Raw genomic sequence first — 25,833 nt, 5'->3', positions numbered from 1 at the left:
CTCTATCTTTGATAATATATTTAGAAAGCTGTTTTTAACTTAAGCCAATTTTTATTTTTAAAAATTAATAAGTGGACCTGATAAAATAATTCCCAATATAAACAGATATATAATGTGTTATATTATATGGGATCAAACTTTGCATCACTCACGCTGAGACAACTGCTCCCATCTTAAATGACTCCCATCTTAAACGACTCCCATCTAGTCTGCCATCTCTGCTACCCACAGTTAGCCACAATTTCCATTTCTTGTGTACCTTACAGGAGTATACAAAATTATATACATGTATTTGTACCTACTTTTATATTTCTCTTTAGTGGAGAACCACCATCACCATTGTTAGGAAGCTTGCTTTGTTGACTGGTTTATCTTGGAGATCATTCTGTATCTGTAGACAGACATGGAACCGTCTATGTCTATCTGTAGATAGATAGTTCCACCTCATTGTTTTTCATCATTATATAGTATTCTCTGGTATAGATACAGCAACATTTATTTAACTAGTTCCTTATTCTTGGACACTGAAGTTATTTCAAGTGCTTTGCTGCTCAGTTCAGTTCAGTCGCTCAGTCGTGTCTGACTCTTTGCGACCCCGTGGACCCCATGGAGCACACCAGACCTCCCTGTCCGTCACCAACTCTCAGAGTTTACTGAAACTCATGTCCATTGAGTCAGTGATGCCATCCAACCATCTCATCCTCTGTCGTCCCCTTCTCCTCCTGCCTTCAATCTTTCCCAGCATCAGGGTCTTTTCAAATGAGTCAGCTCTTCGCATCAGGTATTACCAACAAAATTAATACCCATATGCATACAGTTACATGAATATACATTTTATCTACCACATAAACTCCTAAAAATCCAACTGCCAGATAAAAAGTGTCTGCATTTTAAAAATATTTTCAACGGTCAAATTATTCTCCAAAGAGGCTGCAGCAAATGTATATTCCTGTCAGCAGTGGTGTATCCATGATTCTGTGAGTAACAAGCAAACAGTAAGTAACTAAGCCCCTCAGGTAGAGACATGTTCACAGTCTCCAAAGCCAGAAGTCAGGTTGCCTTCCTCCTTCCCCTCCACCGCTGTCCCAAGAGCCAACCAGCCACAGCTTCCTGCCAAGTTCATCTCCTGTGTCACATCCATCTCTTCGTCCTTCCCTCTTCACTGTCTTGGCTGCAGTTCAGGTCTTCATCCTCTGTCTTTGAAACCATGTCTGTGGTCTCCCCTTAGGGAGTCTTAGGTCCCTAACCAGGTAGCTCAGTGGTAAAGAATCTGTTTGCCAACATAGGAGACAAAGATGCGGGTTTGATCCCTGGGTTGGGAAGATTCCCCTGGAGCAGGAAATGGCAACCCGCTCCAGTATTCTTGCCTGGAAAATTCCATGGACAGAGGAGCCTGGCGGACTACAGTCCATTGGGTCGCAAAGAATTGGACAGAACAGCACACACACACACACACACACACACACACACCCAATGCAGCTTCCAATGGGTGGCTGCCAGGCTTGCATGTGCCTCTCTCCCGCTCAGCGTCCCTCTGTGGTGCCCCCTCCCTGCAAGGAAAAGGCCACCCCCTTGGTCTGGCTACAGATCTGCATTATCTTGCTCCTGCTTTTCTGCAGTGTCATTTCCCCTCCTTCCCCCCTTGTGTGCAATTTCGAAACTGTCACTTCCCACGCTCCCTAGTGTGTCCCTTGAGGCTTTGGCTTCCTTTCCCGTTGGACCTCCCTGCACAGACCACCTTCCCCTGAACCTTGCCTCCTTCCCAAATCCTTGGCAAGAATTTCCAGGCTCCCCATGTACCCCCAGGGGAGGTTACGGTGTCCCCTGTGCTCCTCCCCCATGTCATCTCTTGCCTGCACCCCCCCCCCCGCATTTGCAGCATTTCAGGTTTGGACAGCATATTCAGATGTCTGTTCTCCACACTAGGATGTGAGTTCCTTGAGAGCAGAAGCGCATCCTAGTCATGGCATATCCCCGAGTCCTGGCCCAGTGCCTGGCACCACAGTCCACGTTGTCGCGTTGAATTCTGTGGATGAAGTGTGTGTGGGGGGGGGGGGGGAAGGCTGGCTGAGGTCTCAAAGTTGGGAGCGGTGGTGACTCTCTGCAGTGACAGGCCCTTCAGGATGCAAATATGGCGAGGGGCGAGTGTTTGCATGGAGAGCAGGAAATAGAGCAGGACCCCGAGGAGGGCCGCGCAGAAGGCAGGGAGGGCTCGGTGTTGACCCGGCCAAGGGCTCTCGGGCTTCGGCTCAGACTGGGACTGGAGCTCAGGGTTCTGCGGGCTCTCCTCCCGGGTGATGGCTTCGTGACGCTTTTCTACCAGGAAAAGTAGAGGGGAGAGGGCGGGGGGAGGGGGCAGCATCACACACACGCTGCAGAGACCTGGGGGGACACGGCAGCGTCTGGAGCGCCAGGAGGCTGAAGTCACAAGGTGAGGGGATGAGGACTGGGAGAGGCAGAGGGTGGAGATGGGGGGAGCAGGGCCCCGGAATCAGATTTGAGAGGGGCAAATCTTCCTTCTCCCCAGTGCATAGGGGTTTGGGGGAAAAGCTACCCACCCCCGGGAAAGGGCCTCGTTCTAGGCCGGCCCTCATCCTTCCAGCCCCGGGGAGAGGGTCTGCGCCCAGGCAGGGGGCCGGCGGGAGAGGCCCGGCGCCGGGGAGCCCGGGCTTCCGCGAGGACAGAGAGGCCTCTAGCGGCCAGGAGGCGAGGGCGAGCCGGGAGGGCACTTCCTGCCAAGGCCCGGGGCGGCCCAGTTTCGCAAAGGAAGTTCTGCCAGGGCCGCAGGGGCGGAGGCAGGAAGTGGGCCGGAGGCTCGCGCTAGGGTGCGGCCGGCGGGTAGTGAGAGGCCGCGGCCGGGAGCGGGGGAGGGCCACGGAGGTGAACCAGACCGAGGCCGCGACCCCACCCACCCCCGCGGGGCCCCAGACGCCTCCGCCTGCCCGCAGCCGGGTCCGGCGGTGCAGCGCTGCCAGCGACGCCTCGGCCGTCCGCGCGCGGCCTGGGTCAGCTGCGTTCCAAGTTCCGTTTGGAGCTGAACTTGGCTTCCCTCTAGCTCGCCCCATTCCCCTCCACCCTCTGGGGCCTCACGGGTCCCTCCCCTCCACTCCGGGGCGGAGACCACACCCCTCCAGTCTCCAAATACCTTCCAGGGGCCTCTCCTAGGGACGCATTTCAGTTCGCCTAAGAGCTAATACTCTATGGAGTCCTCCCGATGCAGGCATTATTTAATCACTTCTGCAAAGAGGGCCTAGCTCCATTTTGCTGATCAGATAACTGAGGCCAAAACGGGTAGAATTAAATAACAGTCAGATGAACTCGGGCTTCCCTGGTGCCTCAGCGGTCAAGAGTCCGCCTGCGAACGCACACGATGCAAGAGACACCGGTTCGACCCCCGGGTGGGAGGGAAGATCCCTGGAGAAGGAAATGGCAACCCACTCCAGTATTCTTGCCTGGGAAACCCCATGGAAAGAGGAGCCTGGTGGGCTGTGGTCCACAGGGCTTCAGAAGAGTTGGACACGAGTCAGTGACTAAACAGCAAACGGCACAGATGCACTCGGACCCATTCAAAGTTTGCATTTTCAGGCTTGATGCCCCTGGAAGGGTGAGGGCAGCCCTTCCCTCCACAGGGTTTGCTGAAGCAGGTGTGGCTTCACTGGACATTCCCCCAACTTCAACAGCCCCCTTCCCATCAATAACCACACAGCCAGGATTGGGGGGGGGGGGTCTGGCTTTAGCTTTAGTTCTTATCCAACTGTGGGGTTCTCCATTACAGAGAAGGCACTTAGATGGGAGGGTCACCTGAGTCAGACCAACTTTGTTCTCCCTCCCACCCTCAGCTGTCTGGGGTGGAGGGTAATGACACGTCCACCTGACATCCCCCTTGGCACTGGTATGTGGGTCCCCTTAACCGTTAGGCCTTTGGGAGAGCCCAAGGCTCTGGCCTCCAGACTCAGCATTTGGGGGAGGGATTCCAGATAAAGGACTGAGAGCTAGAAGGCAGGACGTCCTGGGAGCTGCCCCCAGCCAGCAGGGGGCAAAGCAGAGGGGCTGCAGGGGTGGGGTTGGCACAGGGGCTGGGGGACAGCTTGGCCAGGTTTCCTGGAGACCCACAAACCCCACAAGAAGGGTCCCACCTCCTACAGATCCCCTAAAGGCACCGGTGAAATATGGGGTGGGGTGGGGAGGCACCAGTTAGGTGGTCTAGAGAGACCCACACACAAACTCTGCTGGTGGGCCTGGCACAGCACTGGGCACAGAAAAGGTGCTCAATACATGTTTCTTGAATGAATGAATGAATGGAGCAGAGAGGGTGTGAGGGACAAAGGACAGGGCCTGGGGCCCCTTGGGCCAGCCTGCTTCATTCAGAAAATAGTAGTTTAAAAAATGTAAAAATCCTTTCCCTCCTCCCCCCCTTGTTTATGGGCCCAGGAAAGGGAGAGGGAAGGGTGTCTCTACCTGGACCCTTCCCTCTCCCCCTCCTCTAAAAGTCTATATACACATATACATATTTATATGGCACCGCAGGATACTGCCTGGGCCCCCACACGGAGCTGGGGGCGCCAAGCCCCAGGGCCTCCAGGGCGGCCAAGGCAGAGGTGAGAGGTTGGAACTTGGGGCAGTGTGGGAAGTAGCCCTCAGCAGCTGGTGAGCCCAGAGCAGCTGGATTCTGGGGTCCTGAACAACAGACCCCTGCTCCCTTCACAAGTGAAAACAGATCAACCCTCCCCGCCCTAGGCAGAGATGGGGTGAGGGGGGCCTGCAGCAGTCCCCAGGGAAGAGGTGGGGAGACGGAGTCCTGCCCCACCAGCCTAGATTGCAGCAACCTGAAGGCTGTTCCAGGCAGAGCTGACCTGGATTGTGGCCCTGGGAAAATCGGCTGGGAAGAGGGCTCTATGCAAGGCACTTGGTGTCCACTGTTCCCAGGCTGGGGGGGGGGAGGGGGGTCCAAGGCAGAGGGCAGCTCAAACCCTGCCCCTCCCCCAAGCAGAACCGGAAGGGCCTGAGGGGCCCAATTTGGCAGCAGAGAAACATGGCGGTGCAGAGAGACAGAGGAAAGAAGGGGGAGTGGCACGCAGAGCCCCACGGGTCCCCCAAGGAGGAGGTTCTAAGGCACTGACTCAGGGACCCAGGGGCTCATCGCCCTCCGTGCAGCCTGCTGCCCCCTCCAGAGCCTGGCCAGGCTGGTGGCGGGGCTGGTGGGGAGAGACCCCGCTTCCCCATGGCGCTGAGTTTTCTTAAGGCAGAGTCCAAGTGAGAGGGGTGCGGGTGTGGTCAGGGGCAGATCCGAGCCCCGTGGCGCCTAACTAGCTGCCCGGCCGAGGCTGCCTGAGCACTGAGTACACGTCGTCCACACGGCTGAGCTGCTCAAAGAAGGGCAGAAGGTCGTGGAGCTCTGTGTCACTCATGTTGTCGAACCATGAGGCCACTGGTACCTGGAAGATGGGTGCGGGGCAATGAGGGGGGCAGGGGGCCCTGGGCACAGAGCGTCCAGATCAGCCCCGAGCACCCTCACTCACAGTTCCCCAGTAAGTTGCACTGACCACACAAGTCAGAGCAGAAGTTTTAGGGAACCATACTCAACCCTGCATGTTTGAGTTCAGTCTCTTCAGTCGTGTCCAACTTTTAGGGAGCCCATGGACTGTAGCCCGCCAAGCTCCTCTGTCCATGGGATTCTCCAGGCAAGAATACTGGAGTGGGTTGCCATTCCCAGAGGATCTTCCTGACCCAAGGATCCAACCCACGTCTCTTATGTCTCCCACTTTGGCAGGCGGGTTCTTTACCACTAGCGCCACCTGGGAAGCCCTTACCCTATTGTGTGCTAAGCACTTGGACAGTTTCGGTTCTTTTTTTTTTTTTTTTTTTCGGTTCATTTTTTAAAAAAGTTAATTCTGGGATCCACTAACAGTTCACAACTGTTAGGATGAAGTGGAAACTGCTCTAGTGCCCAGCAAGGGACCCAAACCCATGGCAGGCCCCCTGTCCATGCAGGCAGAATGGGCTGAGTGACTGATAAGAGACCTGGGGCAGCTGTGGATGGACAAGGTAAGCAGGCAGCAGCCAGGGGCCACCGAGGAGAGAAAAGAGGGAGGAACGGGAGGGACCAGACCCCCGAAGGGCCCCAACCCCCATCCTGCCGGGCACTCACGGCGTTATCTGGATGGAAGACGTAGGAGGCGGGCGAGTTGTCCAGGATGAGCACCCGACGCAGGTCTCGGCCCAGTCGGCTCAGGTCCTTCACATAGTTCCCCCGGTGGAAGACACACGACTCCCGAAACAGCCGCGCCCGGAAGGCCCCCCACTTGTCCAACAGGTCAGCTACCGGGTCTGCGTACTGGGGGGTGGGAGGTGGGTCATCGGGGGCAGGGAGGGCGCCAAGACGGACCCAGAGACCTCTGCCCAGTGGTTGTGTGTCAGAGGCAGACAGGAAGCAGAGGTGCCTAGGGAGCCCTGTGGAGGGTGGAGGGCTCACCTTGGCCAGGCTGGCGGTGAACAGCACGCATTCGAAGAGCTCCCCCATCCGCTGCAGGAACTCATCGACGTGGGGCCGCTTCAGCACGTAGACCTGGGGGGTGGGCCAGTGAGGGGACTGCTGGCCCATGGGCCTGGGCAGGGTGGGGCAGGGTGGGGTAGCCAGGGGGCTGTGCAGGAGTTAGGTGCAGGAGGTAGAGGAGCACAGGAGGGCAGCTGGTCCCAGGGCCCGTGGGCTCCACTTGGCCAGCCACCCCCACCACCGCCAGGTAAACCACCCACTGTCCCCGAAGAGGATCAAATAACCTCCGACTCCTGTCTTTGGGCCCTACCTCAGAGGGAATCACTAATTCCCACCCCTTCCTCCGCCAGGGCCTCGGCCGGATGTGAGGGCCTGGGGCAACCCCCTCACCCCAAGGCTGCAGGGCACCGGCCCCCGAGCCAAGTAATGGAGAACAGGCTGGACAGCACACAACCTATCCTGAATTACTTGAACTGGGTCCCGGGCAGGGTGGGGGCGAGGGGGCACCGAGGAAGACCCCCCACCCCACTCCCTGCAGGCCTTGGAGCTGGGCCAAGTCCCTGAGGGTCTGTGTGACCTCAGGCAAGTCTCACACCCTCTCTGGGCCCCGGACATTCCACATTTATCAAAATCCCATCTAGGGCTCTCAGGACTGGTGGGAGGAACCTGGGGTCTGGAAGACAGATGCCAACCCTACCACCTCCCCCCCACCCCCAGCCCCTCACCTGGTGGACCACCCCATCAATCTCCACAGGAATGATGAAGTCAGCATTGTTCACTGGCTGCAGAGGGAAGAGAGCTGCTGGAGCTGGGGCAAGGCCCGCCAGGACCACCCTCCCAGGCCAGGTCAGGGTCTGTGTGACCTCAGCCAAGTCTCACATCCTCTCTGGACTTCTGACAATTCCACATTTATCAAAATCCCATCTAGGGCTCAGAGACCGGGGCCTGAGGGCTGCTGGGCGGGGGCCCACCTTGAAGGAACTGTGCACCAGGGTCTCGTCCAGGTCGATGACCACGCAGATCTTGTCCGAGTCCTGGGCTTTGGCCTCAGGGAGCAGGTACTGAACTGGGGTCTGCTGTGGGGACAAGGGGGGAGCTGGTTATTGCCACCTCTCTCAAGCCCCAGTTATTTTTCCTACCCCAGCCCTCTTCCTGGAGAGCCCCAAGGACAGAGTGGGAACACCAGCCCCTTCCCAGCTTTGCCCCTGCCAACCCTGGAGCCTGGGGGTAGGCTGCCTGGCTCTCAGGGCTTCACTTCCTGACCTGGGAAACCAACGCAGAGGAAAGCCTCCACTTCTGAAGGGGAAATTCAGAATCTTCGGGGCTGGGGGCCCTTAGGAGGCAGTCAGGGTTGGGAAGGCCTGGGAGGGTGGAGGGCTTGGTGGGGGGTAGGGGGGCTTCACCCTCCTCCACAGGGCCTAGCAGCACGTCATGAAGAGCCCCCTTCCCCTACACCCCCCGAAGGGCTGAGTCCAGGTGCCCCCATAGCCCCCACTTGGCCAGCACACACCTTGGGGACGGCACCATTCTCCTCCACGAGCAGGGGTGCCCCGCTATGGGCAGGCAGGGCCTCCCCGTCATCCCGGCAGACACAGCAGAAAAGCGAGTGGAGGATCCCCCGGCTCCGGGGCTTCTGAGAGGCTGCTGACTTCTGGTCACCTGAAGCAGGGAGGCCCAAGGTGGGGCATGCACACTGCCTGGCCTGCAGGGCTGTGCCTATATGCCCAGCTGCCAACCCCTGGGCTGAGAGGATCTGGCCATGGTTCCTTCATTGAGGGAGACACACTAAGGTGGCAGCCTGACAGTCTTGGCTCCAGGCCACCCCTCCGCTCCCAAGTTCTTCTAATGTGGCTACAACGTCACCCACACTAAGGAGTGGGCTGGTTGGAGGCTGGGACAGGAGGTGTTTTCTCTTCCCAACAGTTTCCATCTCTGCGGGGGGAGCAGTGCATAGGGGCACCTCCTGACACCCACCGGACCCGAGCAGCCCCTGGTCAGTGGGGCCCCTACCAAAGAGGGCTGGGGCTTGGGGCCCTGGGGCCCACTCCCGCCCTCCTTCCATCCTCCACCTCCAGAGGTCCAAAGTCCTCCCTGAAGCTGGGCCCAGACACAGGGGGTGGGGGCTTGAAGCTAGCGTCCTGCGGCCACCTACTGGCCCCTCCTCCTCCTCCTCCGCCCCCGCCAGGACCTCCAACCTAGATCCCGCTGATAGACTGGCCGACCCTCCACCCGACCCCCTATCCAACCCCCCACCCTCGACCCCGGGAGGACCTAGGTCCCGGCCAGAAGTGGACAGACCTGGAAGGACTTCCTAGCCTCTTAAGTCCACACGAGGACAGGGAGGAGCAGACCCCCTAGACCAGAACCATCAGTCCCGGGGTGCCCGGCCCAAGCTGGCGGCATCTCGGGTCGCTGCGTGTATGCATAGACACGGCGCCCACCGGCTCCGGGAGCCAAGTGCGCGGTCCGATCCCGCGTCTTCTGCGGGCGCGCGGGCGATCCTTAGAAGTGGTTGTCTCTCTCCGCGCCTCCACGCGGGACGCGGAAGTTTGTGGGGAACGTGGCCCTGTGTTAGCGGGAGATCTTTCCAACCCTCCCCAGCCCGCTGTCACCTCTGCGCCCCCTCCCGCGACCCAGCCAGACCGCGGCCCGGAGGGGGCGGAGTCTCAGCTGGTGGCCTGAAGGCGCCCTCTTCAGCCCCCCCATCTCCCAGCCCCCTTGGCGCCAATGGGGGAGTAGGGGGGGGGGGGACGACTCTTCGGCCTCGCGCACACCCAGTCTGCGAAACCTGGAGGGCGCCCCGTGCTCCACCCCTGCCTCAGTTTCCCCACCTCGAGCAGACCGAAGCGCCCCCAAACGCGCCAGGCCCCGCCCCGGGTCTCCGAGTCTCTGCAAGTTCAAACTCTCACCCAGCTTCCCCTCCAGTTGGAAGCTTCGGGTCCCGCCAAGGCGGGCGCCCCGGGCGGCGGCGGCAACTGTCGCCCTCGAGAGAGTCTCGGCTCCCTCCTCTTTGCGGCGCCGGGTCTAAGCGCCCCTCCGCGCGCCCCAGTACCTTTGCTCCGTAGCGGGCTCCGCGCTTCCTCCTTGCTGATCTGAGTAATGACGGCCGAGCTGTCCATGGGGCCGGGCGCGCTCCCCTCCGGCCGGACTCTGGCCCGGGAGCCCGGCCTCCCCCCCGGCTCTGGCCGGAATCGGGGCGCGGGGGGGAGGGGAGGGGTGGGAGGGAGGGATCCCCGCGAGCTTCGGAGGGGAGGGGAGCCAGGTTCTAAGGGGGAGGGGGAGGGAGGGGGCGCGGAGGAAACTTTGTTACAACATGGAGTTTCCTCCCCGCGAGGCGGATGCAAACATGGAACCCGGGCGCCGTTTCAAGGCTCCCCCTTAAAAGGGCAACGGCTTCAGCGTGACCTGGACTCGGCCGGGGCTTTCATCACTTGAGGGGCCGGCGCTGCTCGGCGGGCAAGGAGGCGGGCCCGGCCAGGTTCCTGCCGCGCTCCCGGGGGCGCCGCCTCCTTTCCCGCCGCCCGCCCGCCCGCCAGCTAGGCCAAGCCTCTGCGGCTGCGTGGCAGGGCCGGCACCCCGGCCCACGGTTCTCCGCGCTAAGCGGCCCGGGACCAGGGCCCGCCCGGGGCGCCCGCGCCGGGAGTGCCCCGAGGCAGCGCGACTCCACCTCTGAACATTCCAAAGGTCGGGGACTGGCAGCTTCTCGGTCTTCTCATTTGGGAAATGGGGATAACACCATCTGGTCTGAAAAGTGGGTCTTCTCTCCGGTGGTCGCAGGGGAAGTCGTGAGTGTGCAAAGCCTCTGCTGCACCTCCCAACGACTATGCAGATCCACACAATTAGGTCCCTAACCAGACCGTGACCTACTCTCAGTCTCGGCCCCTTTTCTCTAAACCCGGACCTGTAGAAATTCCAGCTGTCTGCCCCGGGGTGCCCCCTGCCGACCTCTCCTCACCGGGCGCCCGGCCACCTCCACTCCCCATACCCACTGCAGCCACCTGGTTTTCTTGCCTGAAGCCAAGGGCCTCCACGCCTCAGGGCCTTTATACGTGCTGTTCGTCCTGCCTGAATGCACTTCCTACCGCTTCGCATAGACAAATCCTACAGACCTCGAAGAAATGAAACCCTCCTTTTTCCCAGGCCCCCTCCTCTGCTTCCCACCCGCCGGCCCCTCTGTGCGGAGGAGAAATCAGGCCGGGGCCCCACACAGTGGGATTCGATGCATGACCGTGGGGACCACGGACATCCACTGGCACACCCGCTCTACTCAGGTCCGTGCAGACTCGCCCCGGGCGCGGGGCTCGCGTTTCCACGCGGATTCTTCGCGAGCAAAACTCCCGTGTGCTACGCGGTGAGGTTTGCGGGCGGGGTTTGTTTGTTTTCCTGTCTATGAAGTTCCTTATATTTATCGTTACTGTTTTGTGTTCACATTTTTTAAATATTAATAACGCCAAGGCTTGATAAACACGCCCCAGCACTTCCTTCCCCCGCCGGGCGGGGCGGGGCGGGCGCGTCGTGTCCCATCCGGCAGCCCGGTGTGAGCGCGGCGCGCTTTCTCCCGGCCAGGCGGAGGGGGCGCCCGGGAGGGAGAGACCCCGCGCGGGCGACGGGTCGTGAGCAGAGCTGGCCCCAGGGCGCATTCGCTTCGGGCCTGGGGTCCAGGGCGGGGTGGGGAGGTGGTCGGGGTCTGTGGATCCTCTGGACAGCACGACTCGCTTTCTGCTTTTAGTCACAATAATCGCCAACGTGCTGCGAGCAGTTACTTCTGGGTCCGGCTGTGGCTGCGCCCCTCATCTCATTTAACGACTCCTTTAAAGCCTGTTTTACAGATAAAGAAACTGAGTCCCCACTAGTGAGCGATTCAGCCCGCCCTGCGGCAGGAACAGAGGTGGGATTCCGGCCGCCGGGCGGAGTCCCCTCCCCTACGGTGCGGCCCCGGGGCGGCGCCTCGGCTTTATCTCCGGATGCCCAGCCGGTGCTGACCCCAAAAGGAAATGGGCGGCGGAGGGCTGAGCGAAACCCTGGCCTCGTCTCTAGTCTGACCGGCTCGCCTTCCTTCCCCTCCCCTCCCCCTCTCTGGAGGCTGGAACCTGGCCGGCTGTCCCTTCGACGGTCAGAGGAGCGGGGATAGGGCGGGCAGGACCGCGCCCCCCTGCCCGCCCAGTCGCTATTCTCTTCACCTCTGGCCCCTAAGACACACCCCCATCGTCCCCTCCAAGACTTCGAGATTGTTGACTCCTCCCAGGAGACCTGCCCTACCCCGCTTACCCCGCCCACCACTCCCACCACCCCCTCTCCATCCCCCGGCATCTGGGCTCGCCGAGGTGCCCCCTCCGCGCGGGCGGGGTGGATGCAGACCGAGTCCTGACACCCGGGCAGTGCGGGCTCTAGGGGTCTGTGGGGAGTGAGTTGCCGGTGGAAGCGTTCTGGAGGGTGGGGTTCTTAAGGTTTTCCCCGGGAAAGAAAACCCACACCCAGCTGCTGTCTCCCTTACCCTCTCTGCTACAGCAGGTGGGGTTCGCCGTGCAGTTTAGTTATATGTTTCGCTGGTTTGCACTCCAGGAGAAATCAAGTCATGGGGACTGTGAGTCAAGAAACACTGGGACTCAGCCAGGCTCGGTCTGGCAACTCGGGACATCATCCAGCATTCAGCTTCCCCCATCTGACAGCTGGGGTCCAACCCGGGCAAGTGGGTAGGCAGCATGTGGAGAGAAAGACAGGACGCCCTGCCCCGAGGCACACCTGGTGCACCTTCCCACAGGGCAGGGTGGATGCCGAGTGAGTCGGGAGGTCTGGGGGTGTGTAGTAATAAGAGTTGTGGGTGGAAGTTTTGGGGGAGAGTTAAGGTGTCAGGCCATTCCCAGCTGGAGGGGCTGGAGGATTCTCTAGTTAGATCTGAACATGGCAAGGGCGGGTGGGGAAAAGCTAGGAGGACCAGAGCTACTGGGGAAGGGGCAGCCTTTTGGGTAGGGAAGGGTCCAGGCAGGGGAATGACTGGCCTTGGCCTGACCTCATGGCTAACCCCTTACCCAGGCCCAGGGCTACCCCTTAGCTGGCCCTTTGGTCCCCTCCCCCTTCTTTTCCCCCCAAGTTCTAAGTTCCAAGCTTGACTACTCATGTGACCAGACGGCCTGTTTCTCTGGGGAACTCCCAACAAGGTTGCATGTCTCTAGCTTTTGCACACACCAATACACAACCCCAACTCCTGGCATGCTCACCTTCCCCTTGAGGGTTCCCCCTCCATCTATTCAGTTTTCAAAATACTGTCTAGTACTTGATCTCTGGACCTTGCCTCGTTTTTTGAAGGTGTGCTGACACACCGGTGTGTAGTGGTTTACTTATCCTCCACCCCACCCCCCACTCCCCCCACCCCGCTCCAACTCCGCCAGGTAGTCTTTATTTAGAGACTGCGCCTCCCTCCCCCATGTCCAGCATAGGCCTGGTGCCAAACTAATGCCTAGAGAATTGTTTAAAGAGGTGGACAGGGGGTACAGCTGGGGGCACCTCCAGGAAGTAGGAAAAAGGGTCTCCCCTTTCTCGGCTACCTGGCCCCCATTCATCCCCTCTTTCAGTTCCCGTGGGCCCCAGCTTCTCCAGGGCCAAGCCAGGAGAAGAGGATTGGGCAGCTTTCTAGTCTGGGTACCTCTCCATGGTTGTGTAGGGTGAGCCAGACCTGTCCCATCCCGGTGCTCTCAGAGGGCCCCACTTGTTTTGTTGCCCTTTTAAGAAAGAGGAAATTCTTCTCATAAACAAGCGCCTCAACCTGAGTGCGGAGCCCGACTGCCTGCCCCGCCGCATCCCCGGGAAATCAGGGGTGCTTCCAGGCACACCGCCCACTCCAAGCTCAATCTAGGGGGAAAGACTGGCGGCCCCTCCACGCCGCTGCTCGCCACCGGGGCTGGGAGCAGGGTGGAGGCGGGGGGGGGGGGGGGGGGGGTCCCAAGGACTTGAAGAGGCTGGAGGAGGGACTTGGGGGAGCCTAGAAACAGCTCAGGGAATGTCTGTAAAGTGCAGTCCCTGTAAGGGGCGAAGGGGCGCTGGGCCGCTCCCTACGGCCAAGGGGGTTCCCCGCCCACGAAGCTCACCCCTACCCTCCAGCTTGGGCGGATTCCGAGGCCCCCGGGCGCGAGGCCGGAGTGACCGCCTCCTCTTTGGAGGCGGAGAGTACCGGCGCTCGGGACCGTCCCTTGCCCCTAGGGGGAGCTGGGAGACAGCGCCCTGGGGGCGTCTACTGCGCGGCGTGGGAGTCTCGGCCGCCTGGTCCCCTGGGGAGATGGCAAATGAATTGGGCCTCGGAGGCATGGACTCTTGGGTTCTTTGAGACCTGGTGCCCCAAGGGAGGAGAATCACGCCTCCGTTTTACTGCCTGGAAAATGGGTTTCGGGTGGAACCGAAAGGCTGAGGCCACTCCAGTGAGAGCAGGAGCGAGAGGCAGACATTCGAGGACGGGGGACACTTGATAGTTAAGTGATTTTGTGCTTGCCTGTCTCCATTTCCCTTCTCTTTTGGTTTAAGCGGTTGTTGTTGCTGCTGCTGCTGCTGCTGCTGCTAAGTCCCTTCAGTCGTGTCCGACTCTGTGCGACCCCATAGACGGCAGCCCACCAGGCTCTCCCGTTCCTGGGATTCTCCAGGCAAGAACACCGGAGTGGGTTGCCATTTCAGTCTCCAATGCATGAAAGCGAAAAGTGAAAGTGAAGTCGCTCAGTCGTGTCCGACTCCTAGCGACCCCATGGACTACAGCGCACTAGGCTCCTCCGTCCATGGGATTTTCCAGGCAAGAGTACTGGAGTGGGGTACCATTAGCATTTATTTGGGCTTCTCCAGTGGCTCAGCGGTAAAGAATCCTCCTGCATTGCAGGAGATGCAGGATATGGCGGTTCCCTGAGTGGAGAAGATCCCCTGAAGGACGGCATGACAACCCACTCCAGTATTGTCTAGAGAATCTCATGGGCAGAGGAGCCTGGTGGGCTGTGGTTCGTGGGGAAGCAAAGAATCTGACATGACTGAAGGGACTAAGCACAACAGCATTTATTTAGCATTTTCAGACTCTTATTTTAAATCAGTTTGGAGCCTGGGTCCCACCCTGGACTGGGTGGGTCTGTCAGGTCACTCCTGTGATAGTGCTCAGTAACTTTTGGAATTATGATTCTTTTGTTTTTAAATCTGAAGTGCTAGGCTCTGCGTTCAAGTGTCTTATTTACAACCATTCCAAGGTAGGTGTCCCCATTTTATAGTCAAGAACACTGAGATCTGAGCTAGGAAATAGCAGGTCCCTATGGAACTCACGTTGGCTGGCTTCCAGAACTCCCTCTCCGTCTTGCTGTGCATGCACACACACACACACACCCTTGTCTGGCAGGCCAGTGTGTCACACACACACACACAGGTCCCTCTGGAACTCACGTTGGCCAGCTTCCAGAACTCCCTCTCTGTCTTGCTGCCTTCACACACACACACACACACACACACACCCTTGTCTGACAGGCCACTGTGCCCACTCATCCCACCCGTGGCCAGGCCCTGGTGGGAGCTCATCCCGAGGTCCTCCCCTTCTCCTGATCCTCTTCAGGAAGCCCATACAGGAAGCGTTGGTGGGAACTGTGGGCCAGAATAGTGGCTCCCTGGGTGATGAGACAGGTCCAGACCTGAGGAAGGGGTGGCTATGAGGAGGGGAGAAGACCTACGAGGAAGCCCCGGGTGCATCCCCACTACGCCCTCCATCTGTGGTCTCCTCTCCTTGCCTCCCCCATCCCCCAGGCACCCGCCGACCCAGCAGTACCAGGTAAGTGGTGAGGCCCAGGTAGGCTGCGGCCAGCAGTGCTACAAGGCTGAAGTAGGCAGGGTGGGGGAGGCTGGGCACGTAGCTGATCACGAAGTAAAGGTTGACGGCGCAGACCAGCACCATGATGGAGGAAGTGATAACTTTGCTCACCCTTGGGAATGAGAGGGAGATTCAGGATCGGCTGCATCTCCCTCAGGGCCCACAGTCAGCCTGGAGGTAACTAGGGCTTCCCTGGGCTGTGGGGTCTGGTGTAGACCCCTGGCCATTTTCTGCCTCCTGGGCTGGCCAGGCACCACACCAGCAGGATTTGGCAAGAGTACAGGCTGAAGTGAGGGGGAGGAGCTCAAGCTCTAGAAATAGCCCCTGGCTCAGGATTCCAGTCCTGGCTCCTCCCCTTGCTAGCTGTGTGACCCTCGGCAGGTTTCTTAACCTCTCTGATCTTATCAGATATTCCTTATCTGGAATAGTGAGAATTCCTACCTCTTGGTGGTTGTGAGGATCAAGTGCGATAAGCCCAGTGCTGAGGTTGGGGAGTACTCACAGGCCATTGGCAAACTCCTGCATCAGGGCGGGCATGCTGGTGAAGGTGAGGATGGGCAGCACAGCGAAGGGAAGCTGGGGAGAGTTGGAAGGAAGGGGCTGAAGGACCCTGCGGTTAGAAAACAGTGAGGAGGGGAGGAGCAGGCCAGGGCTCCAGTCACCCTCTGCTTCACTGTGCAACCTTGGGAAAGTCCCCTAACCACTCTGAACCTGTTTCTCCACATCCATTGCTTCCACTGTGTGTGCTAGCCGCTCAGTTGTGTTTGACTCTTTGGAACCCCACAAACAATGGCCCACCAGGCTTCTCTGTCCATGGGATTTCCCAGGCAAAAATCAATTCAGTTCAGTCACTCAGTCGTGTCTGACTCTTTGTGACCCCATGGACTGCAGCACGCCAGGCTTCCCTGTCTATCACCAACTCCCGGAGCTTACTCAAACTCATGTCCATCGACTCAGTGATGCCATCCTAATCATCTCATCCTGTCATCCCATTCTCCTGCCTTCAACCTTTCCCAGCATCAGAGTCTTTTCCAGTGGATTCTTCGCATCAGGTGGCCAAAGTATTGGAGCTTCAGCTTCAGCAATAATCCTTCCAATGAATATTCAGGACTGATTTCCTTTAGGATGGACTGGTTGGATCTCCTTGCAGCCCAAGGGACTCTCAAGAGTCTTCTCCAACACCATGCAGTTCAAAAGCATCAATTCTTTAGCGCTGAGCTTTCTTTATAGTCCAGCTCTCACATCCATATATGACTACTGGAAAAACCATAGCTTTGACTAGACGGACCTTTGTTGGCAAAGTAACGTCTCTGCTTTTTAGTATGCTGTCTAGGTTGGTCATAGCTTTTCTTCCAAGGAGCAAGCATCTTTTAATTTCATGTCTGTGGTCACCACCTGCAGTGATTTTGGAGGAATACTGGAGTGGATTGCCATTTCCTTCTCCAGGGGATCTTCCCAGCCCAGGGATCGAAGCCAGATCTCCCACTGCAGACAGATTCCTTACCATCTGAGCCACCAAGGAAGCCCCAAGGTTGTGGGGGCTCCAAAGCAGAAGGAAGTGTTTGGGGGCTTTGGCCCCAGACTATCTGAGTGTGCATCCTAGCTCTGCTGTGCTGTGCTTAGTCACTCAGTTGTGTCTGACTCTTTGTGACCCCATAAACTGTAGTCCACCAGGCTCCTCTGTCCATGGGGATTGTCCAGGCAAGAATACTGGAGTGGGTTGCCATGCCCTCCTCCAAGGGATCTTTCCAACCCAGAGATCAAACCCATGTCTCCCACATTGCAGGCAGATTCTTTACTATCTGAGCCACCAGGGAAGCCCCCAGCTCTGCTACTGGTCACTTAATTGCGTGCATCAGTTTTTCCATCTGCAAAATGGGAGTAATGGTGGTTCCTACACCCTGGGGCAGCTATGGGTAGTACCAGAACCTTGTAGGTAAAGTGTGTTTAGAATAGTGCCTGGGAGGTGGGGGAGTCTGGGGAGGTAGGGGATTGCTGTGGTTCCTGTTTGGCCCCACAGGGCGGAGGAGGTGATAGGGCCCGCAGGCTCACCAGCAGGCTCTGCAGCACATTGAGCAGGTCGTTGAGGCCTGACAGGTCCCGCAGGTCCCTGAAGACAGCCAGGAGCACAGTGGGCAGGATGGCGCAGGAGCGAGTGAGCAGGACTCGGGCGAAGCGTGACCACCGCAGCTTCAGGAAGCCCTGGGCCATGCAGGGGGAACTCGGTGGTGGGATGCAGGACTGGGGTTCCAGGGGACGAATCCTCCATCCTCCCTCAGCCCATCTGATACCTGCAGGAACCCTCTATTTTTCCATCATTGAAATGGGGGCAGCTCTGTCTATAGCTGGTGGTGAGGGAATAGATGGAAATTGGGGGCGAGGTTTTCCCCCCTACAGCTGATTGCTGAAGCCTAAACGGTTTTGGAGAAAAGGCCCCTATTAGTCCTGGGTGAGTCTCAGGCCTCACCTCCCTAAATCTCAATTTTCTCATCTGTATAGTAGGGCTTATAAGGGTACCCGTTGGGCTGCCTTAAGGATCAAGGAGGCCCACATCCGAGTCCTGAGTGGTCTGCCTTGTGCTCAGACACCGGCCCGGCCCAGCCACACCTCCATCACAAACTGTCCCGCGTAGGTGCCGGTCATGGTGGAGCTCTGCCCAGCAGCCAGGAGACCCACGGCCCAGATGTACAGGGCTGCAGGACCAAAGAGGCAGCCCAGGATCACGCCCTGGAAGGAGGGGTGTGGTCAGGCCATGGACCCACCCCCTTCTCACGCAGGCTCCGCCCCTGAAGTGGGCGTGGCGAGGGGGAGTCCCTCTGGATCGAGCCCTTCCTCGCCCAGCCCCAGCCCTGCCGTTGGCTTGCTTACTCCTTGGTAAATGTCCACTGCCACGGTCAGGTTGTTCCTGGGAAAGATCGGCGCGTAGTCGTGGAGGCTGCTGTTGGCACAGATGTTGGACTGCGGGCACCGGGCAGTAGGAAGGAGATGTGAAGCACACACTCAATACTGGAAAATCAGACCTCCAAGCCTTGACCAAGGGTTGAAAACTGGTGGCTCAGTCTGAATCCAGCCCGACATATTTCGCTTGGCCAACACATGTTTTTCTTTAATGTGAATTTGTTAACAACATTTACAATTGAGACGCATTAACAAGCCTGGTTTCTAGCTTCTCTTTGATGGTGAGAGCTGGCATTACTACAGAGACACAATTGGCTGGCAGTGACTCAAGCAGACCCACAGGCCCTGGGACCCACTTCCCACAGCTCTGTGACTCGGTTGGTCTCAAAGACGATGTGTGACTATAGTTTGCCATCCTGTTTAGATCTCTCTCCTTGTGCTAAGGAGCAGAGACTCACGGAGAGGTATGACCTCACAAGGTCACACAGCAAGGCACCCAACAGTGCCTATGTGCTCGGAGTCTTGACTAGTCTGTTCTGACCCCATCAACCCCCTTTAGTGCCTCTGGATAGAGATCCACCCCAAAACTGAGACAGACCCAGGTCCCAAATCCCAGAAAGCCAGGGAGGAGCTGGTTGGTTCCTTCTCTTTCAGAGTCCACTCAAATGCCATCTCGTCCTAGAGGCCTCTCCTGGCCACCTGGGCTAATGTAGAAGCCCCTCCCCCACCACACCCCCAATTATGTTTCATTACCCCCTTTATTTTCTTTACAACATTGTTCATATTTTCCTTTGAAATCAGTCAACTGATTGGTTGACTTTTTTCCAGTTTGCTCACTGCCTTCGAAGTTAATCTACAAGAGGGCAAGGTCTTTGTATCATTGGCTGTTGTATTCCCATGGTCTAAGACACTGGCTGATACATAACAAATGCTCAATAAATATTTGCTGAATGAATGATGGTTTATCTGCTAGTAATGAAGAACTATCACTAGAAATTCAGGAGAAGAAACTGCTTGCATATTCCCAACCCCATGCTCATCCTTAGGCAGGCACCCCCTCCCAGAAGTTTCTCCCCACAGCTGGCTGGGCAAATCCTGCCCATTCTTCAGGTGCAGCTGGAATGCTGAGTCCTCGAAGACTCAGCTCCTCGCCCCCCGCCATCACCTCCCCTGGATGTGTGTGCCTTGGAGCCCCTGGTGTGGTGGTTGACCCTCTACAAGCCTACAGGGGGCAGCTGTGTCTCCCCAGTGGGGTGGGAAAGGGGCTCCCAGACAGAGGCCAGTGTCAAGACTCCCTCCCCTACCAGTGCCTGTAGTGCAAGACAGAGACTCAAAGGGCTTAGCTGCACTCTTTGGAGTCCCCTGCAGAACTTGAGGAGCATGAATATATGGGGTGTGCCTCACCGCAGCCTGGTTGGTTTGCTTGTAGAAGGCTTGCCCAAAGACAGCCATGACAAAGAGGTTGATGAGGAAGGAGACAGACAGGGCGATGGTGGCTTCAATCAGGAAGTACATGTTGGCCTCTCGGATGTCCGCCCGCCGGGACCGGTCTACCTCTCGAGACTACGAAGGTAAAAGGACGGAAGCATCGAAGTCCCTTAGAGTTGTCCCAGAACTCTCTACCCTCACAGTCTGCTTACGTTCCCCCAAACCCCGCTCTTTCTAAAGCCCCCTTGCATGATAGTCTGGGATAGTCCTTTGTTTCTGTCTCAGGACCTTTGCACTTGCCGGTCCTTCTGCTTAGAATATCTTCTCCCCTAATCTTCCTTCCCATCCTTCATGTTTCAAAAGCCACTGCCTTAGAAAGGCCTTTGCTGGCTACCTTTTCTAGGGGAGCCCCCTCCTCAGTCATCCTCCATCATGCTGCTCTGTTTCGTTTCCTTCAGTATCTTTCACAATCCACTTCTTTCCTTTACTGTTGACTTGCTTATGGTCTGCCTCCCCTACTAGAAATGCATGCTCTAAGAAGTCAGAAGACTTATCTTTTCCCTCACTGATCCTCAGCTCCCAGCACACAGCAGACCCTCTCTATTATTATATATTGAATAAAGAGTGATTCACTTCCCTCCTCAATTCAGAGGCAGGAGTCGAGGGGGCGTGGCTTCAGCCTTGGGGGCGGGGCCAGCATGGCTCTAAGGGAGAGAGCATGTCTCCCTCCCCTCCAGTCTGCTCACCTTGACCAGGGAGGAATGCAGGTAGATGTTGTGGGGCATGATGATGGCGCCAATGATGCCCACGGCTTGCAGCAGCTCGGGCTGGCCACAGCCTGGGCACGAGGGCAGGAACAGGCCCTGAAGCAATGCTCCCTGAGCAGGCTGAGCCACCACGTACTGTGGGGTGAGTGAAAGTCCCTCAGTCATGTCCCATTCTTTGTGACCCCGTGGACTGTAGTCCATGGAATTCTCCAGGCCAGAATACTGGAGTGGGTAGCCTTTCCCTTCTCCAGAGGATCTTCCTGTGCTGTGGGGAGGAGCCTCCTTAGGCCCCACTCCACCCCTGAGTCTCCGTTCTTACCCTCCAGTCCACTTCCAGAGGCTGGAGTGGGGGAGAGGGACTGGTGGGGTGGGGTGCAGGAATGGAGGGGTGCGGGAATGGGGGTGGTGGGGTAGGGGAATGGGGGGGTGAGGTGGGGTGGGGGTAGGGCATAGCTAAGGTCCTCTCCCCTGTCCTGTTGGGCTCTGCATGGGGCAGAGTAGGGTGGCTTTGGTGCAGGCCCCTGTTATGGGTCTGGCTTCCCACCTCATAGCCGAAGGTCAAGGCCATTATGGTAATAAGAAATCCAAAAAAGGCTTCCAGCTTCCGCAACCCTAGGGTGAGAGCAAAGGGGCTGAACAACAACAACAAAAACCACCCAAAACCAAAATTGTAACTTAAGCAATTATTAATGGCTGATATCCTGAGCACTTTGTTCCAGGCACTGTGCCCCGGACTTGACCAGTGTTACCGCAATGAATCCTCCCCACAGCCCTGTGACCTCTGTGCTAGTCTCTGCGTGTTGTAGATGAAGAAACACTAGTCTAAGTTGCTCAAGGCCGTGCAGAGCAAGGTTGCTCAGAGCCCTTCTCCCAGTTCACCAGAGTACCATTACATTCATTGCCAGCCCCCTCCTCGCCCGAGTCCCGCTGGGGATGAGAGGCACACACCCACCGTAGTTATCGAGGAAGAGGAAGAAGAAAGTGTCCACGACGGTGATGAGGACACCACCCCAGAGTGGGATTCTGAAACCAGAGTGGCCTGGGTCAGCCTAGCCCAGTTCAGGAGTCTGGATCTCCCATCCTCAGGGCTGGAGCCGTGGAATGGGGCCTCCAGGGAGCAGGCACTCAAGGGGCCCCAGACAGCTGAGGGAGAGGGGAGCCAGGGTGCTGGAGACCTAAAATGGCACCTCCATGCTGGGCAGGGGACCAGCGTGGTAGGGAGCTTGGGGCTGCAGTATTGAAGCCTGCAAGATGACCAACATCTGTCTGATTTGCAGCAAGTCGCTTTACATATCTGGGTCTGTGTTTCCCCATCTGGCAGATTGGTCAATAACTGAGTCAGAGATGACTGCAGGATGAAGTGGCCAGGGGGAAATAGAAGGCCTGGGGAGGAAGCGGCAGTTGTTCCCAGCCCTGGGCTGAAGAACTAGGGCCCCTCTGGAGTACCGTCCGGCGGAGAGCAGACTGAATGCAATAGCTGTGCCAATGACTTCCTGCATGTCTGAGCCCACGATGGCTAGCTCGATGGTCAGCCAGAGGAGAATGCGGGGCACCTAGGGGGAGGACGTAGTCCCGTCAGCAAGGCTGTCTCTTGTCTCAGTCCTGCACTCACCTGTCTGCAGCTGGCACTATATGCCTGGAAGCCTGCAAACTACATTTGCAAGTTGGCTTTGCCAGTTGGCTTCATGGTGCCATGGTGGTTTCACGTGTAAAATTAGTTACAGAAGCTTCAATTAAATAGAGTCGGGAGATAAGAAGGGGAAGCTTCCACACCCTTCAAAGATAGCAGAACCCAAGAGACAGAAGACTCTTCTTTCCTGGAAAGGACTTAGGCACTGAAAAGTCATGCACTCTTTGTTTGCTATCAGCCTCCCTCCCACCTTCCCTTTTCCCTCCATAAAAGCGTTCTCCTTCCCTTGCTGTGTAGAGACCTTGCAGGTGGCTCCCCATGGCTACAGACCCTGAATTATCATTCTCTGCTGATACTGAATAAACCCATCTTTGCTGGACACATATCTAACCTAAAATATCTGATTTAGGTCAACAGTAAGAAATATTTAAGGAAAATTAAAAAACAGGTAGAGATCTTTTCCCTCTGCTTCTGGAGCTGGCCCCAGCAAGGGCACCACGTAGTCTGGGCTCCAATCAGCAGTGGTGGCAGTGTTTCTAGAAGCTCGACAGCAAATGATGGTCCTCGGGTTTCTGTCCAGCAGCTTCCTGATCTCTGGGTAACACCTCCTTCTCTTGCTCCTTCAGCTCTGTCAACACCTTTGGGACTACATCCTGTATTAGATGCCTTTGATCCAGTGGTATAATTTCTGTTTGCTTGCCTGGACGCTGACAACAGCCAAGTCCCCAGTGTCCACCCCAGCCAATGGTTATTCCACACCAATTTTGCCACCCCCCCACCCACACCGTTTTTCCACTTAGGCAAGTCACTTCCCCAGGTTTCAATGTCCTCTTCGGTAAAAAGAGCAAGATACCTCTAGCGTCCCTCTCATTCTGCATTCTATTCGTTTGAGCCTCAGCCTTATCTATCACGTGGACTTGCAATGCTCCACTTGAGATGATATTTTTATTTGATCATCGAAGCTTTCAATGGCTGTTTGGGGTTTCGAAGCTACAGATGCTTCCTGTCCAGGGGCACCAAGCTCACCTTAGGGTAGTAGAGATGGCAGACCTCACCCAAGTCCTTGCCTGTCACCACGCCCAGCCGGGCAGCCAGTCGCTGGCAAAGCAAGCCCAACACTGTGGCCCACAGCAGCACCCAGAGCAGCTGCGAGAATTTAGGGAGAGGCCGTCAGCCAGAGGGGCTAGTTTCTGATAACCCCTGAATTGCTGGGACCTTCTAACCTAGGACACTCACTGGGGAGAGGATGGGGGAGACAAAGCTGGAAGACAATGCCCCCTACACCCCACATTCTGGCCCGACTGCCCTGGAGACCCTTTTCTGGCCCATTTGAACTTAACACCTGTTCCCACCAACACTGGCCAGGCAGGCCACTCTGGGGAGTTGTGGCAAAGCTGGGGGTCTCCACCCACTTAGCCTGGTCACCACCCTCCCCATGGTGCCCCGACTCCATCACTTTGAATCCAGCCACAGCCCCAGCCTGAAGATCCGACTCAATGTTTCCTGGGTCCAGGAATGCGATGCTCATGAGGAATCCAGGCCCCGTGAAGGCCCACAGCTTCCGCAGGCTGAATGCACCCTGTGGAGGGGAGTGGAATGAGGGGTCTTGGGTGGGCCCAGCTGGCCTTGGCCAGCCCCCAGTTGACACCTTCCCAGGCTCAGGGACCCAGGCTGGCCAGCCCTGCCTTCGATTCCCCATTCCTGGAGCTATCACCTGGAGGGTTAGTGGAGCACATGGGGTGGGAAGGATTTAGGGTTTGCTGAGTCACGGCAGATCGGCTGTCTGGATGGGTCAGTTCTGCAGTCTGCACCTCATTGGCCCGCCTCATGCAGGCCCTGACTCAGCAGATCCTCAGAGCCCAAAGGGGAGCTTTCCTGGGTCAGACCTCCCTGGTCCAACTCCTCCCTCTGCAGCACCTTCTCAGACCACAGGGCCTTCTCTCTGGAGTCCACCAAGCCGAGGGTCTCCCCACCCCATTCCGGGGAGCCTGAGTCTCTCTGAAGACTCTGGAAATGCAGGATGATGTGTCCTAGGCTTCCCTGGTTGCTCAGACTGGAAAGAATTTGTCTGCAGTGCAGGAGACCTGGGTTTGATGCCTGGGTCAGGAAGATCCCCTGGAGAAGGGAATGGCTATCCATTCCAGTATTCTTGCCCGAAGAATCCCATGGACAGAGGAGCCTGGTGGGCTACAGTCCATGGGGTCACTGAGAGTCCGACATGACTGAGCAACTAACACACACACTGTCCCAGAAGCCAGCCCGCCGGCTTCACCTCTCCCCATGCCCTTGTCTGCTTCCTTTCCTTAAATATTACAACAAATCCCTGAGGCTGCAACGCAAACTCATCCCAGGTCCTTTCCCCTTCCTAGGAGAGCTGAGATTCATTTAAAAAGCCACTTGGTAATTTTTAGACAAATATTAAGCGCCCCAGCTAAGCACTTGAGGACAGAAGCAGGAGGGCGCCAGTTCCCATTGTCTGTCACAGCTGTTCAGAGCCCGGAGGGACTGGCCCTGATCTTCAGGAGACCTCCCTCCCTCCCCAGGCTGGTGAGATCCCGCATGATCTGGTGCATCCTGAAAGACCTCAGGAAGTCTCCAGCGTTCTCACCGATTCTGTATCCGGAATGGGGATCTTCTCACTTAGGTAGGTCCCTCCGGGAGGCGCTTGCTGTGGCTCTGGACTGGGTGGGCTGGAGATGGAGCCATATCTGGTCCCTCCCTGCTTTGGGGGGCCCGTGTCACCTGTGAAGGAAGGGCCCCACAAGCCTTGGTGAGTGACCTGCCTCTTTCTGCTGGCCCAGGGTTAAAGCTATCTGTCCTCTTCCCCACCTCCTCCTGGCAGACAGGAGAAATGAAGGCCCCACCAAATAAGAGCCTTTCATTCCCATCTTGGGTCCATCACCTCCACCCATGGACCAGACACTCCAGTAGACGTGTGAGAAGTGGAGCCTTCAGGGTTCCCTCCTTCCATGGGAGGGCAGAGATTCCCAGATCTACTTCTCTCTTCTCTCTCCACGCAGGATGTGGAGAGGGACGTGGGTTCCGAGCAGGCGATACTGACACCACCACGTGCCGTATCCCTGCCGCCTGCAGGAGCCAAGGAAGCTGCAAGGGCTCCAGGTTCACAGAGACAAGGCTCTGCTCTTAGAGGTGTGAAGAGCCCAGCCCCAGGCTGGTGTCTGGATTGTGGTTGAGATCCAGACCCCCACACTGCAGCAGGGACTTCCCTTGCCCGCCCTGACTCTCCCCATCACACCCCCACTCAGGCTCTGTCCCTGGAGGGGGCTGCTCACCTGACATGAGGACCGCAGGCTCGGGCACTCTCTGTGCGAGTGGCTGGCGTGCCGGGCAGCCCCTCACGGGCATGGCAAGCCCGTGCTTCCTCTCTAGGCAGTGGCGATTGTGCGGGTCCACGCCCTCTTAGCCATCCTCAGCTGTCCTCACACGCAGGCACGTTGTGAAACACTTTCCAAAGGCAGAAGTGGCCAGTTCTGGAGGAAGGGTCTGGGTGGCCACAGCAAGGACATTTGTTCCCCTCCTGGCCTGAGCCCCACAACACCTCTGGCTCCCTTCCAGGCACTCCGAGTTCTGCACCTCTCCCAAGTTAGCTCTGATTTTGGACAACTTCCTGCCACTTGGGCATGCATGTCTAGATCACGTGACTGCCCGCTAGCCCACCCTCACCCTGTACAAGCAGTCAGGTCCTTCTCCTTTTTAATCTTGGGTCCCATGGCCACGGGGAGGAAGGGAGTTCTGATGGCTGTCTAGGTTTCAGTGTCCCACTGAGTGCCTTAGA

At 57.6% G+C, this 25,833-nt stretch overlaps 2 protein-coding genes across 8 annotated transcripts; both read right to left on the bottom strand.

The window, feature by feature from the left end:
- Positions 1-478: 478 nt before the first annotated feature.
- On the bottom strand, positions 479-9,933 carry CTDSP1 (CTD small phosphatase 1). Of its 4 annotated transcripts, none has more exons than XM_061385084.1 (7): positions 9,546-9,933; positions 8,004-8,152; positions 7,465-7,566; positions 7,219-7,275; positions 6,473-6,565; positions 6,149-6,334; positions 479-2,316 (listed from the first exon to the last, which is right to left on the bottom strand). In XM_061385084.1, the coding sequence occupies exons 1-7, from the start codon at positions 9,610-9,612 to the stop codon at positions 2,119-2,121; spliced, it is 852 nt and encodes a 283-aa protein (XP_061241068.1). In that variant the 5' UTR covers positions 9,613-9,933; the 3' UTR covers positions 479-2,118. The 4 variants fall into 4 exon arrangements, with proteins under 4 accessions (XP_061241068.1, XP_061241058.1, XP_061241077.1 ...); XM_061385074.1 differs by having other exon boundaries at positions 7,465-7,569; positions 9,546-9,927; XM_061385093.1 differs by lacking the exon at positions 479-2,316 and adding an exon at positions 3,552-5,435 and having other exon boundaries at positions 7,465-7,569; positions 9,546-9,629.
- Positions 9,934-14,497: 4,564 nt separating this feature from the next.
- On the bottom strand, positions 14,498-25,654 carry SLC11A1 (solute carrier family 11 member 1). 4 transcript variants are annotated; one of them, XM_061384930.1, is made up of 15 exons: positions 25,331-25,654; positions 24,646-24,779; positions 23,494-23,616; positions 23,064-23,183; positions 21,854-21,960; positions 21,360-21,430; positions 20,952-21,019; positions 20,387-20,542; positions 19,617-19,775; positions 18,183-18,272; positions 17,922-18,041; positions 17,367-17,516; positions 15,817-15,890; positions 15,273-15,426; positions 14,498-15,138 (listed from the first exon to the last, which is right to left on the bottom strand). In XM_061384930.1, exons 1-15 carry the CDS (start codon positions 25,401-25,403, stop codon positions 15,025-15,027), a joined length of 1,713 nt encoding a protein of 570 aa, XP_061240914.1. In that variant the 5' UTR covers positions 25,404-25,654; the 3' UTR covers positions 14,498-15,024. The 4 variants fall into 4 exon arrangements, with proteins under 4 accessions (XP_061240914.1, XP_061240934.1, XP_061240944.1 ...); XM_061384940.1 differs by having other exon boundaries at positions 14,961-15,138; positions 15,817-15,924; positions 25,331-25,625; XM_061384950.1 differs by lacking the exon at positions 15,273-15,426 and having other exon boundaries at positions 25,331-25,631.
- Positions 25,655-25,833: the final 179 nt, after the last annotated feature.

The sequence above is a fragment of the Bos javanicus genome, chromosome 2 (assembly GCF_032452875.1).
Source record: "Bos javanicus breed banteng chromosome 2, ARS-OSU_banteng_1.0, whole genome shotgun sequence".
NCBI lineage: Eukaryota > Metazoa > Chordata > Mammalia > Artiodactyla > Bovidae > Bos > Bos javanicus.
Note: the sequence above shows the minus strand (reverse complement) of the source record. Positions and strands in the feature narration are given on the sequence as shown.